Source organism: Ylistrum balloti, unplaced genomic scaffold (genome assembly GCF_031769215.1).
Source record: "Ylistrum balloti isolate Yb309-2 unplaced genomic scaffold, AGI_CSIRO_Ybal_v1 Utg369560, whole genome shotgun sequence".
Taxonomy (NCBI): domain Eukaryota; kingdom Metazoa; phylum Mollusca; class Bivalvia; order Pectinida; family Pectinidae; genus Ylistrum; species Ylistrum balloti.
The window spans coordinates 71580-88099 of record NW_026781861.1 but is presented as its reverse complement, the minus strand read 5'-3'; the positions used below and the strand labels follow the sequence as shown (position 1 = coordinate 88099).

The 16520-nt window shown below is 35.5% G+C and overlaps 1 protein-coding gene across 1 annotated transcript in view; it reads left to right on the top strand.

Annotated features, from left to right (window-relative positions):
- The window catches only part of LOC132544446 (uncharacterized), a 250740-nt gene that overhangs the window by 215668 nt on the left and 18552 nt on the right, over positions 1-16520 (top strand). The window contains 4 exon segments of the mRNA XM_060208080.1: positions 8194-8268; positions 9879-10196; positions 10730-10978; positions 11578-11691. Coding sequence (XP_060064063.1) covers positions 8194-8268; positions 9879-10196; positions 10730-10978; positions 11578-11691 — 756 coding nt within the window.

The following is a 16520-nucleotide window of genomic DNA, read 5'->3' as shown; positions in this document are numbered from 1 at the left end:
TGGGAGAACTTCGAGATAACCGAGTATTCGATTTAATTGAGTTCGAATGTATTTTGTAGGGACCGATGAAATGCTTCGAATTAAACGAGCTCTTCGAGTTACACGAGTTCGAGATAACGAGTTTCGACTGTAATTTTTGGGGGAAAATCTAGTCAAAACTTATTCATTTTAACATGATTAAGTTGATGGGTTTGCCTTAAGGTGTTATCTACTTCTGACGTCACAATGGGTCTTATTAATTGAGTTAATACATGGAGTACAAAACAGTTCAATGGTATATTCACTAAATAACAAGGCATGCGTGTTATAAAAATGACACTACCATCCTTATATATATGTAATATACCCAATATTGTATAACACTGTATCACACAACTTCGACTCTTCAGTAGTGATAGGAATAAAAATGTTGAAATCATAGAAACGCATTGAACACATGAATAGCTGGGCATGAAATATATCTAAAATATATCATTATCTATAGAACATAAATGTAAAAAATAAATCAAGAAAATACCAACATGTCAACACAATTATAATCCAACCTCAATGTCAATCAAACTAGGGCAAATACGAACAAAAGAAAGATTTACACAGACTCCTGAAAAAGTACAAGGAGAATAAGATCAGATATTCCGAAAGATTAAGCGTCCTTTTATCGCTTTCATCGACGACATCCACCATGTAAATCTTGGTCATTCCAAGTAAGTAATGTCACGTTCTCTAATGAGAACAACGGAACCAACAGGCAAACTAACTTCAAACAAATGAAATATTTCTAAATAATATCACTATGGCAAACATAGAACTCCCTATAATTCTCACCAACCTGCATGGAAGCGCATATTCTGGATGGTGCATTCCTGATTGTCCCAAAACCCAATTTTCAGGTAAATGTTTTTTGGGACAGTCAGGTATTGTGTATATAAGACAGTATTGACAAAGAAAACCACAGATAAGGTGATGATTACAAAATTTCTTTGAAGCACAGGTAAATCCAGGTAAGTAAACCAAAGCACTACAACAAATTATATTACATTGATGTAGTTACATACAATTCCTAAAGTCTTAAATCTTAGTATTTTAAAAATAAATTATTCCTAAACTTGATGAAATAAATCTAAGCCTTCTTGTGTTGACAATATATAATAGCACAACTCAATTTTCACACAATTACTTAAATACTTCAGTTAAATATTTTTGAATCCATTTCACAATCACTCCATGTGAAGGAGGTATGATGCTCGGTCTCCGTAGGCTATGTAGTAAATCTGGTCATTCTACAGAAGGGCTTTCAGGTGAGTCAGATGGTCATTCAGAATCCGGTAGCGGCGTTTCTTTGGATGATTTTCCTTCAGCACTCGGACAAACAGATATATATTCGGGTGTGCATGTGGGATCCTCTTCTTGAGTTTGCTGTGCCATCCATCCAAGCTGTTGGTAGTCCTGGGTCTGTTGTTGTCGAAGTGGTTCCAGATCTGTCTGTCTCCCTCTATACACTGGGTTGTCAAAGTCAGTGAAGGGTGTTGTATCTATAGGTAGGCCAACTTTTTCAAGGTCATCCAATGCATTGAACCAGTAGTCCTCAGTGTGGTGTAGTGGTAGGAGGGGAAGGACAGCTGCACGGCGAACAAGTCAGTGGATCTCTTCGTTGTCTCTGTAGCGCGTCTTGAGTCCTAGTTGTTGGGCCTTTCTCCAATTGCACTGGGTAAAGTGAAAGAAGCATCCTTTCACTGTAATCCCTGAGAATACGATTTTGGTGGCGTTCTGGACAGTAGTCCGTGAATATGACGGCCGGGTTGAATTGAAGATGCAGACCCTCCATTGCAGCTTTCAGATTCTCCAACAATCTGGTGTAGATGATCTGTGATTTCCATGGTAACAATGCAAACACAAGCGGATACATCTAGTTGTCGATCTCGGCATGGATGGTGTATAGTTGAGTGAAGAACCTTGGGCATGTGTAGAATGTACCATCACAATACAAAGTGCCAGTCGCTGACAAGATCTCCAGGCTATTGGTAGTTGCAAAGGCTAAAATTCTCGAACTGTCCCTGTTGTCGTCAAAGAGCGAAAATTGGGTACCTACACTGGGTTCTGTCCACTCGTCCTGTAGGGCGATATCTGTGGCTGAAGTTGGTAAACTTGGATGAAGTTTGGCTCTCTTGTGGTATAGGGATGTCGGTATCTGTTCCACCAATAGTTGTTTGTCAATTATCCTGTTAAGCGTCTGTAGCTTTCCGCGGTTTGGTTGGTGGTTGTGCTGGTGATCCATCTTCACTGGAATGTCGTTGGTAGTGTTGATTGTAGCAGGGCAAGTTCGAATGCAGCATCTCTAGTAGGTTGTTTCTCGGCAGTTCTTTTTACTATATAACTGTATCCGGCTTGATGAAGTGTCCGGCCTCCACGCTAGTTGGTTGTGAATTGAACTTGAACTTGCAAGTTAGCCATAGTTGGAATGATGATATTTCATTAAAACTTCAGTGATATATATATATTACACGAGCTTTGGTGTTAACCTCCATGTACTCGCCTCATCAGCGGCTTGATTACTCACAAGTTCTCACTCCAACCTCGGGTGTTCATATCACCATCTTTTTGGTGTAAATTGTTCATATTGACATCCATTAGTGATAATTTCTTCTTTACTCATTGAATAATAATTATAATAAGTGATAGTTTAAAACTTCTAAATTATGAGTTTACAGTAATTACAATTTTAAAATTAGAAACACATTTACAAATCTCCAAGTAACTTTGATTTTTGTTCAAAATATTTAGAGAAAAATATATTTATACCTATTTTTTCTTTAATCTCTGAATTACATTTTTCTATATAATATCACGTGTCACATCCTATTTACCTGTATTTTTGGGGACAAGTTGAAACAACACCTTGGGACACTAGCCACTATAACAACAAACGTACTTTTGGGACAGTTAAGAATTATAATCATTCAGTTTTAGGAAAGTCAGGATTAAGCATTCAATTAATTGTACTCCGTGTACACATGCCCATTATCGTTAAAGTGGCAAGTGTCATCGAAAACCATTCTATTGCTTGATTATAAGTTTTAAAGAATTCATAAATTACATTATCCGCCCACCATTTTACGGTTAGCCGCCCCACATTGCGTTCATATCCTTTAAGTAAACTGTATTATACCGAGAAAATAAGCATGGCGCTTTTGTTATTTTACTAAATAGTCATTGTTCACAAAGTGAAATATAAAACGTGTATTCAAACTTTAAAATGTATATTTAATATTGATATATACATTACGTAACAATATGCCATTTAAAAAATATCATATATAAGATATTTACAATATTGTATTTCATATAAATTGGAATTAGAATAATTTGATTTTTTAGTGATCACGAATATATCTGCTTTGGTTATCAAATTCTAAACTCAAGTTACATAAATGATATTTATCTTCTAAAAAATAATGAAGTTTACCAATGTACGATGTTTTGTGTATCGTATAATGTTGTTTTTATGTCTTTTATATAAATAGGAATATTTTCTTCAATGTTGATAAGATAAGTTTGCTGTGATAGGATATTGTCTGTATCATCAGCTGTTGGATACAACAGCATTTGTCGTCCGTGATATGTATAATAACCTACACTAATGTTATTCTCACAAGCAACCAAAACAAAAAAATACGCGCTTTTACCAGACAGACGTAAACACGTGCTGGGCGGGAATTTCTTCTCGACAGCATTCAAATAGAAATTCCAATCGAGTTAACATAGCATTTAAGACAGGAGTTATTATCACAAGATCAGTAAAGTATTCTTTTGTCTCATTAAGTCGCTATCAAACCTCAAAACACTTTTCAGCCGAGTTTATATCGCGAATGTATTCGAACATTAATTATAAAATCAAGAATTTTTTCTGACTTTTTTGTAGAATATCTATAGAGAATTCGAATAAATGGTGCGAATTTCTGGGATAAGCATCATGCAAAATACAGTATGACAGCCTGTGTTATAGTTATAATGATATTGTAAATCTTTTGTATATTCCACGCACCTGCCAACGTATGGCTAGGATTTACACAGTAGAAAGAAACACAATGATTATAGCACTTAACCTCTTAATACAAAACAAGAAAGGAACTAGTATTCCTATCAAAAGCTACAGGCGTGGTTAACAGTCTTACTACAGACAGCTCAAGGCCGTCTGAGAAAACGAAAACACGGGAAAAACTTGTATATATTCGTGTAAATCTAAAAATAGATCACTGGAGCTGTATCAACGCCCGCCCGTTTCTGACGTAACTGCTAAAGTACAGTGCAATGTAATGCCATTAGATAGGATGGAATTAAGCATTATCGGAGTGCGTTAGCATAGCGTGCAGTGTTCTTTTTATACTGTCAAAAATCCTCTTTATTATGTATAAATTACAGTTTCCATGTATACCATGTGTTGAAACTATAAGCCAAGCAGTCTTATCATCACACATCTTATTTTTTGTTAAATCGGAATAACCGAATTGCATTTCCCGGCATGCATTCTGTTACTTACTTTTTAGCTGCCGCGCTGTATAGTTGTTTAATTTCGCGGGTCTTAGTTATGCAAAGTTATGAAAAAGTTGGAGTATAAAATTTTGCGCATGTTCAGGAACTGATGTCTATAAACATCGGGGTATAACCGATATTTTACAAGTTTTTCATTCACTAAGGAAATGATGGCTAGCTTTATAATATCGTGCGATCTCGGTTGACCACGAACATAACGAAATACAATCCCAGCGAACATTATCAACTACACAAACATGTCAGATTCTTCGGAATAACGATTTACATTCGAACCACGTTACCTCGAACTCGTATAGCTCGAAGACATTGTTTAATTCGAAGCATTTGTTTCGCCCCTGTCTAACGTCACACAGAACATTCGAAATCTCTTATACCGAGTACTCAGTTATCTCGAAGTTTCCCCATTGTTCCATCGAGATAACGAGATTCGATTGTATAGAACATACAAACTTCAACAAAGTCTGCTCAAATTTTGTAGAGAATCGCGTAGGTCTACAAAATGCATTGAGGCAAACACTGGTCGTTTAAGGTTAAAAAATAATAAGGAATGTGTAAACGATGATAGTGTGAAGTCCTATCAGCGTTATCTGATTTACACAGATGTGTAGGCCGTGTATTTGTGAAGTAAGATAAACGTAAGTATTTAAGATTTTTTGTTTTGTAAGAAATAAAAACGAACAGTTTAGACTAAAAAGATTGCTAAGGTCTAAGAAAATATACATGATTTGCTAAGATATGCATGCCGCTTGGACCTGAATACGCATATGGTGATTAACACATAGATTTTAATCACTTAAAATGCAACAGGAATGAGTGTCCAACCATGGCGGGTCTCTACTAGCTATGAAAATGCCTTGGTAACTAGGGGTGTGTGACATCTGTTTGTCTCGAAATCTAGATTGAAAATACAGATCTGTATTTCTCTGTTCAGTTATCCATTAGGATAAACAACAACAAATACAAAATGTACAGAGGCAATGTTGGTGATCATTAAATAACGAAATTTGTATCTATATATATGCGCCTGTAAGATAAACTGCATAAACATATATTAATAGATCGACAATGAATATTATTTCAAACCATTCTCCGTATAACTATTCTTAAGAGGTTATTAACCATAAGTCCATTCAATTTAGAAAAATAAATTAGGGTATTAACATCAGTCTGTCGCTACCTGTGCACGTAACACATGGTATGAATTTGCACGTGTAAATCTCAGACCATCATCCCACCTATTGGCGATGCTTAATATAGAGAAGATAATTTCAGCCTAATCCCAACAAGCCGAACGGTTAAAATTCTATATCCAATGAACATAACAAGTGTTCAAGTATTCTACCGCGGAAGACGGGGATAAATATCGTTTAAGTAATACAACATGTACTTAATTAATAAAATGTTTATTTGAATTCATTTGAAATTTGTTTTTGTATCGATAAGTCTACAACATATCAAAACTTGGCGTTGCTTTTGAAATAACTGTTTGTAAATGACTGTTTCATATAACACAAGTTAATATACATTCACTGTTTACCAGTAATGTAAACAATTAAAACACCATTAAATCGTTACGAAGCCAAACAAGGAGGGACATTCAATTAAAGATCGACTCACATACATGATAATAATGATTAAAGCCTCTAAATGATTAGACTCTGATCCTCCAAACATTTTGGCAAAATAAATCGCGATTTGGAGAGAAATCACACAACGTCTGTAAATGAACAGTTTTATTAAGCTCATCAGTGAGATATGGTTAAAATAATGCTATTTGATGTACACACATATAATCCTAAAATTATTTTTTCGCGTTTGTTCATTCATATATGTCCTTCCAGATGGTGGGGACAACTGCAATTAATGCTAATCGGTCCAAATATGGCGCTCTCAGAAAATCTTTATTCAATTATTTTCCTGGCATCCATCAGTTGCTTTCAGGGTAGAATTTGAATATTGATATTGAGGAGCATGTGATATTAGGTCTTGAGGCGACGCCATTCGCTCCCTCGTGTTTTATCAGTAGATAATTTATCCGGTGTCAACTTTTTAAATGGATTCTAAATAGCTAAAAAAGTGATAGATTCTGAGCCGGTAACACGAAAGGGTGTAAAATGTTCAGAATTTTCAAGTAAATAACCATTTTGAAATATCAAAGGGGTCAAATATTTTGTAATGTCAACTTCTGAAATACGAAAAATGCTCAGACTCACGAGATTTTGTGCACTGGGTTGCTGAAATGACGCACTTTCTATTTTGTTTATACAAATTACCCTTTCCAATGGACACAGGACTAAATGATGTTTAAATTTATATAGATATATGCGAAATAGTAAATCAGACTACGGTTACTTCAGTATTAATGTTGGGGTATAGACCCAATCAGCAATAAACTCGATCATCAAAATAAATCCTTTATAACTGTGGAGCAGTTATTCCGTCTTTTTAGAAGACGGAGTTGTCTGCTCTTGTGAACAAGAATTGATTGTAACGTCATTTGTTTGTGAGAGAATAACGTCATTGATTTGGGAGGAAAACAAGATAATTTTCTCACACAAACTAATGACGTAACACCCAATACCTGTTTACAAGATTAGATAAAGGAATAGATTGTAACGATATTCTATTTTACTTTTATATCAGATTATCGCCCCTAGTAATTCCTTGGATGATAAACCTCTTACAGTACAACTCTATAAATTGTATGTTGTAGCACCTCCTAATAAGTCTCCCGCCGGGAACAAGGGGAACTAAAGCTTTCGCTGTATTCGTCCGCTCTTCTGTCCGTCTTCCCGTCCATCCTACCGTTATCTTGTCCTTGTTCTACCCGTTCTATTCACCTGAACTTCATACTGGGATAACAGGTCACCTCGGTTAGGCGGTGTGTCATATATCAAAAGAAGGTCACTCTGACCTACATTTTGACCTTAGACCTAAATCAAAGAAAAATATTATTCCTTCCCTATATACCGTTGATCACTTCTTCCTTAGGTTTTTGGTTATATTTGCTGTGTGTTTTTGGCCTATAATTTTCACATCTTGGGACTAATATAATAAATTTTCTACTTCCTATTTGTATGAGCTCTACACTCTGAAATGTAGTGGTTTGTGTATATTGCTGTAACATAGGTCATATGTTATACAACAAAATGATGATTCACTTGCCAAATATCAGTCGTATTATTACAGAAGATTTTGTTAATATTATCATGTATCCCACGTATGTCGCATTTATATCTCATAAATGTACACAAAGATCGTCTCAACATTTCTGTGGCTTTCGACAGTGATGAACTGTATTTTGCTATGCGTGGATAGACCTGTATAACGGTGTTTTAAAAAGACATTATTAATCATCTTTACAGTTCTTCAAGTTACAGAGTGAAAAAAAATCAAATACAATACTTTTTCTGAACCGTACGTATTTAATTGTCATGCGGTTAAAAATGCATTCTCCCTTTAATCATATATCAAAATTATCAAACATAATATTTTTTCTAATTGAGAGGAAACTCATGGTAGCGTGTAGGTTGTTTTTTTTTATTTTATCTTATATTACGTAACAAATTATGAAAGAAAAAAAATCGAGGTGAAACACGTGCTTCAGTCCGATTTGAATGGTTTTCATGTTTTTTGTTACAGTGCCCGATAAACCTCCTAAGGCTCGCAGGAGACCGCGCCCACCTCCAACAACACCACGACCAAGACCTGAAGGACGTAAGTTTTCATGCTCCTTATAGACAGCTAGAATTATAGTGTTAATGATATGTCTTATGTACAACTATTATACAACTTTGTACAACTTTTTACAACTTTGTACAACTTTTGTAAAACTTTGTACACGACTTTTGTATAACTTTGTACACAACTTTTGTACAACTTTTGTACAACTATTTACAACTTTTGTACAACTTTTGTACAACTTTGTACACATCTTTTGTACAACTTTGTACACAACTTTTGTATAACTTTTATACAAAATGGTACAACTTTTGTACAACTTTGTATACAACTTTTAACAACTAAAGAAAAACTTATACAATAATTCATATAATTCATCAAACTTTCTGCACATATTAAGTGGGTGCCCTATTTGTGCCTTTTGCTATTGCCGTCATTTCACTTTATATATATATATTTTTTCTGTTTCCATGGAAACATAGTCAGGTAACACAAAAAGAGGCTTTTCCAGGCTATATCTTCAAAACTGTTCCACTCAACTTCACAAAACTTTCTGCACATATTAACTTAGTGCCATAGTTGAACCTTTTGCTATTAACAACATTTCATTTTTTACTATATTTTTTTTCAGTTTTTGCAAAAATTTAGTTAAAAACCTCAAAAGAAGGCTTTTTCTGAGCTACAACTTCAAGGCATTGGCCCCTCAGATTGTGATCATTATCATTATTATTACATGTTTTACATCTCTTACATAGTAAATCTTTTGTTGCCTGAAGATAGCTGTTATGCCTGAAAACGTTACTGAAACACATTTGTTGTGTTGATTCTATATTTTCAATTATAACTCTATATATATATCTATAATGTTGAAGTTGAGGAGATGTGAGTTTATTATTTTCTACTAGTGCTTTCACTGTAATAGACCTTCACGTGCAAAGTACTGATACATAAGTGTGTGAAGTCTCAAATTATTACAGTGCTATATATAGCATATTTGGGTTCCATACCAACACCTATGCGCGGTGGATAATGCCACGCTTTGCGGCATCTTGTTAAAATTTCTAACCCATCCGATAGAAATACTTCCGGTGAAGGAAAGCCATCCTTCAAGCACAGGAAGTGACATTTCGGGATTGTATGATTGTTTATGACATCATTTCTATGACGTGTCGGGGTCAGATGGGGTCATTGACGTTATTTCCAATTGTCATCCGGGCCTCAAATGCAAATGACCTATGGCTATAATGTCACATGTATATTTATTTGCTTCTTAATTTTTAAGGGAAAAAAGGGATAGAAAAATATCATTTCCTACTTTGAGAGTATGGAAAGATCCTATTTGTCTTAAGGTCGGATGCTTAATTAAAACAAATAAATGATAGTTTGTTTGTTTATATATAACATCCAGTCAGCTGACCGATGTCATTGCTATATTAGAACATGGTTGCTCTCCCGGAAACACCTTCTCTCATTCTCCTTGTACTTTTTGCAAGAGATTCAAGGTCGTAAATCATTTAAATTTTTTATTGTTTGCCGTCGTTTTACTGATTTTTAGTTTAAACTACGATTTTTTTCTTTTTGATATTTCTGTTGTTGTTTTAATCATGTTTCATTCGGTACTTCTCTAATTCCATCTGTTTATATAGCATGCACTTCAACCGCTGATGTCGTCTTCATTCTGGACACCTCGGGTAGCGTTGGACGTGACAACTTCTATAGGATGTTGAACTTCACTTGGAGCACTGTCAATGAACTTGATGTAAACAGCGGAAACTACCGAATAGGCTTGATGACCTTCAGTGATCGAGCAAACAGAGAATTCAACCTCAACAGCTATGATACAAAGGAAGAAATAAAAAAAGCGATATCCCGAACAGCTTACATATACGGACGTACCAACACTGCCGATGCCTTTCTGATGGCCAGACGGGACATGTTTGTCCAACAGTTTGGTGACCGACTGGGTATGTTGTAATATCTGACAATCCGCACTATCCAGTAGTTTGGATTCCCTACAAACAAAATACACACATCTCTCTATAGAGTAAATTCAGATGACTCAGAATTTACCATTCAAAAGAAAATAAAGTATATTTTCTGCTACATCGACAGATTTTCAAATTCAATTTAAAACAAACAAAAAAATTTATTAAGAAATAATAATTGATAATTGTAGCATTTTAAACATGTAAGCATCGCTACTTTTTATTTATTTACTTATTTTTATTTATGTATTTATTTCCCATCCTCCATCTTAACCACGAAGTCATATCAAGTCATGTATCAATTTCCTCACACATCATCCTACTGTTCATTTGAATACTTCACCAATATGTGTCGTTGAGAATTTTTGTGTAATTCTGTTTGTTTCACATTACATATAAGCGATGCCCTTCAAACAACTGACTTGCTCAGATGGAAGTAACACATATATAGTTTCCTAGTGGTTTACTACAATATGACGTTGAAGTTGATGAGTATATTATTTTGTTGGTAGATGTCCCGAATGTTATCGTCATCATCACGGACGGGGAATCAAACATCAACAACATGAGAACCATACCGGAAGCTATGACCCTGAAACGCGCAGGAGTAACTATCATAACTGTTGCCGTTGGATACGCCGACAGCTCGGCTGAACTGTTTGGAATTACCTCTAATCCAGTTAGAGACAATTTGATCCGAGTTGAGAACTTCGATGCCCTTGAATTACTGAAGGACAAACTTATCACACCATTATGTACAGGTACATACAAACATTATATACAGGTAAATACATACATTATATACAGGTAAATACATACATTATATACATTGTGTACAGGTACATACATTATGTACAGGTGTGTAAATACATTGTGTACAGGTGTGTACATACATTGTGTACAGGTACATACATTATGTACAGGTGTGTAAATACATTGTGTACAGGTGTGTACATACATTGTGTACAGGTACATACATTGTGTACAGGTACATACATTATGTACAGGTGTGTAAATACATTATGTACAGGTGTTTACATACATTGTGTACAGGTACATACATTGTGTACAGGTATGTACATACATTATGTACAGGTATGTACATACATTGTTTACAGGTACAGGGTGTACATACATTGTGTACAGGTACATACATTGTGTACAGGTATGTACATACATTGTGTACAGGTACACACATTGTGTACAGGTATGTACATACATTATGTACATGTACAAACAAACATTATGTATAGATATATACATACATTATACACAGGTACAAACATACATTATGTATAGATATATACATACATTATATGTAGATCTCGTAGTTTACAATTGTCTCTCTCTCTCTTGGCAGATATCAATCTTTGTATGGAAAACCCTTGTCATAATGGTGGATTCTGTATTGACGGTCTTCGTAGCTATATGTGTGTTTGCACGGAGGGATTTTACGGAGACAATTGTCAGAACTGTAAGTACTTTACTAGGAATACCACGGAGACAACTGTTAGAACTATAACGCTATAACGGTGACAACAAGGAAAAAAGTTAAGTGCTTCTAAGTCAGCTCCACTGACGTCATCAAATTCTTCCTTATTCATTGTGTAACTTTACATATTGATTAATAACATTCTTCTGCCATCTTGAATTCATCAATAATTTGCGACAGATTTCATTTGATAAAGCATTAGATTATTGACATCACTGATGAGTCCTAGAAAGATGGCTGAGAATTACACAATGATCAATTGTATTAAAATTCCTAATTCATAAATGTCTTTTTTACATCCCTTGCGCGGTTATGCAAAATATGGTTCCCGAGACATGTCGACATGTACCTTCCAAAAATGGGCCTCCCTTGTAAGCTTCATTTTCCCCTCGACCGATTTCAGTCAATCTCATGCTTTCAGAAGCATGACATGTTAACACAATAGAGGAGCTTGCCTATTTTAGATCGCTACGTTTCTCGGTAAAGGTTTGTTACCAACATCTCCGATTAATTTAGTTCGGAAACGAGATGTTTATTTCTATTCCGAGAAAAGAGATGCCGGGATTAATGAAACTAAATATTTCAATAGATCTGTAATGTATGTGGTGCCAGTTTATGACGTTCGTTTTACAGTTAACCTCCCCCTCCCCCTCAATTACCAGCTTAATTGCGTGGAGTCAGAATCTCGAATGTGACGCCATGTAATTGATATGATGTTGTGATATATTTCTTATCTTTGTTTATGTTCTTCAAAATAAAACAGAGATTAAGAAAGTTTAGAGATGACATTGGATAAAAACATCTTTGCAAGTAAAGTAAGAGGCCTGGAGGGCCCGTATCAGTTCTTTAGATCAAGTCTCTTAGAAAATATGTTCAGTATGCACAGTGAAGTTACACATTTCGTTATGAACATCTGCTAAGTAGCATAACACACTTTTTACTTGTGTGAACCTCATTCCATTTGACTTTATTTCATTAGATATATCTGATAAATTTGTTGTTATACAAAAGAGAAACTGTAACCGGTAATACTATTTGTAATACATGGTCAGAGTCTGGAAATGTAAGCTGTATTTGAAAAAAAACTGCATCTTTTGACTGTCATATTTTCATGCATGAATATATGATCAGCTGTTGAAGTGAAAAAGGGTCGGAGAACATAACAATTACATGTCTGGCGGTTTAATGTACTCAGTGCCAAATATAGTTGCAATGTTTTCTACTAAAACCTTTGTTTTCTTTATTTTACAAAAGTAAAATAGAACATAAGAAAGACATTAAAACTGAAGGTTTATTAAAGATCTGAAGGTATGTATACAATTCCCTGTATAAATATTCAGTCAGAAAGTAGCTCCGACGCACGTACGGCCAGAATACAGCAAAAATATATGTAGCAGCTGTATTCCGTTTACGGAAGCCCATGCATTTGCAGGATAAAAATGGTTATACTGTTGAGTTGAAATCCATAAAATTGTGGAAAATGATTAATGATGTTAAGCAAATTGTCAAAAGTCTCCATGCTGAATTAGCAAAATAACATGTTTTCCCGGACACTTATTTTTTGATGATAAAAATCCTGTAAAAAGAGTTTGTAAAACTTAAACATTGAATTAATTGTGGGAAATGAATGCTTTAAGAAATAAGTATCAAAGTGGCAGTAATTACATGATACAGATAAGCCTCCTTGAAGAAACACCTCTGTAAAAATTAAATTAAGTCCAAAATTTGTCATTGTTGGCTGTCATAGTCATTATATGATTCTGTGTTTACAGGCAAACACCTTGCTATCTATATATCGCATTTGAATACTTGTAACATTTGAACCACTGAATTCTTGAATTTCTCCATTGATTTCGTGGCAAGTATGGGAGATGTATGCATAAATCCAAGCTGCAAGATTCGATTTAAGGATTGTAGTAAGGCTAGAAAATCATCAAAGAGCCTAGATTCCCCACAAAATCGTTGGCTGAAAAATGTCCTGAAAGATGGGGATGATTGTAGAAGTTTGCAGTAATATTTGTAAGAGATGTTACACACACTATCTAATGAAAAGACCCTATCCTGAGGAGGAGGAGAGTAGTCAGGAAACGCAGTCCAATAGTTGTTCAGTGAATAACGCAATTGATGCGAATTTGCAAAATTACACAAGTATATTTCCAATGCCATCATTCCTTAATATCACTGATATTAAGTATGCTTCTCTTCACATCGAAAATGTTCCACATGTTTCCAGTATAATGATTTATATGTTTCTATACCCAAGTCTGTCCGCCATATTTTGCTGATTGAAAAATGCCTATGGTGCCCTCCGGATCTGCCCGCAACACCTTACTGGCACTTACTTGCATCCGGATACTGAGGTATCTTTGAGTAGTCGAGAACCTCTACAAGCCAAACTAGGAGGTATTTCTGGCCAGGTCATTAATGATTTATTTGAAATAATACACAAGATAGGCAAAGATGGAATTGCACCAAATCTACAGTTCGCAAATCTATCAGATACCGACTGTATCGACTGGTTGGACCGTAGAACAGTTGAAGAAAATTCATGAATTGTGCAATTCCGATCTTTCAGTTTTGACTTTCTCTGCCAGTTCACTGGATGTTCTTCAGTTTTTCTGGGTTAAATGAAAAACTAACCTTTCATGGAAAACGTAGTTGATGTTTTGAACACAACACTTGTGCCAAAATATCTTGGAACAGGACATCTTTCTCGTGATTAAGCCATATCCCACCATACAGTTTTTGCAAAAACATCCTATGGTGCCAACGTAAATTTCATATTGGATAGAACATATATTTATCTAAACAAAAACAGCCATCATGAGTTTCAAAGGGCATCTTATGGGGGGCAAAAGAAAACCAATTATCTAAAATTCATGTCAGTTGTGTTACCTGATATATACGTGATAGACACAACAGGACCATACTGTGGCAGCAATAATGATGCAAGCATTACAAAAATGATCATGGGATAATTTTGATCTTCTAAGATCATGGTTACGTGAAAATGACAATATGATTGTAGACCGTGGTTTCAGGGATGTGCTTGATATCCTTGCCCAGTTGGGCTATGTTGCTAAAATGCCGTCTTTCCTGCCCTCTGGTAAGACTCAACTGGATTCTCAACAAGCTAACGATGATCGTTGCTGTACCAAGGTACGTTGGGTTGTGGAGTCTTACCATGGAAGATTGAAAAAATGGGTACTGTTTAAAGATACACTCACTTCAAATCATCTGATTATAATCATTGGGAAACTTGTACGTATAGTAATCGCAAGCCTGAATGGTTTCAGAGGGCCAATATACGTTTCAGATCCCCAGCGTAAGCAGCGAGACATATAAATTGCAACTCGCATGGTATCTCTTTTGCAAAGAGATAATGCTCTTGTGAAGCAGGTTGCGGAGGACCCAAACATGACTCGTATAGCCACAAATGTGTGACGAAAACTAGAAGCATCAAATGTTTCCTTTCCTCAGTTGAATCTTGAGTACCTTGAAACATTAGCATGTGGTATTTACCAGATCAAACTGTCCCCAGGTTATATTGTTGAGCACCAGTCAAATGAAGGTGACTATGAGATCTGGGTATACCAGCATGCGGATGATCTCATTCGAGGTCAGATTCATTCACGCCACCAGTCACAAACAAAGTACTATGTTTGGATCCAGTTTGAAACAACTGATTCAGATGATCCTATCAAGGCATATTACTGTGTTTGCCCTGCAGGGAAAAGAACGTCCGGCATGTGTGCACATGTTGCATCAATGTTATACTACCTTGGCTATTATAGCCATTAGACAAATCCTAAAATCCTCCAGTCTGCCAGTCGTAAATTCAATGAATCTAGATTGTAAATCAGCCATCCACTTGCGCCAGGTTATTATAGCATCATTCATGTGGTTAAACGTGGGTGATGCCGATGAAAATGGTGTATCTTAAAGAACTGATATGGGCTCTCCAGGCCTCTTACTTTACTTGCAAAGATGTTTTAATTTATCATCTCATTAATGTCATCTCTAAACTTTCTTTATCTCTGTTTCATATTTTGAAGAACAAAAACAAAGATAAGAAATATATCACAACATCATATCAATTACATGACGTCACTTTCGAGATTCTGACTCCACGTAATTAAGCTGCTGATTGACAAACTTATCGGTCACGATTTTTAAACAAAATTTTGGCCGAAAGAGTTTGAAACACTCCTCTTAGGATCAATTTCTGTTCTTAAAATCAAGAATAAATCCCATTTGTCTTTATTTAATTGATGATAACTTTTTTCTTATGCCAAATTTGACAAATAATGTTTGCTTAAAATGATAAATAGATTCCAATGAACAAAATAAGTGGTTATAAGAAGCCTTGCGATGAACCCTTGCCGTGTTATGGAGCCATTTCTGAACTTTACCTTATACCCTCAGTAAATGTCGCAAATTCTATAATAATTCAGGCCCTATGGACCTTTTGAAATCTTTAAGTGTTATTTCAGGGAAGTGGGGTGCTATAAATGCCACGTGGTCCTTTAGAGAAAGATATAGTAGGGCCAAATCAGTAATCTAAACTACACATTACATCACAGAACTCATCAGTGATGCTATGGGCCTAAATGTTGAAACCTGGGAAGCGATTTAGGTGTATTCAAAGTGATCAAAAAAGAAGTCTTAACATAGAAGGGGAGGTCATCAGACCCGTAAAACCTAGAAGAGGAGGTCACTAGCCCCGTAAAACCTAGAAGGGAAGGTCACTAACCCCGTAAAACCTAGAAGGGGAGGTCACTAGCCCCGTAAAATATAGAAGGGGAGGTCAC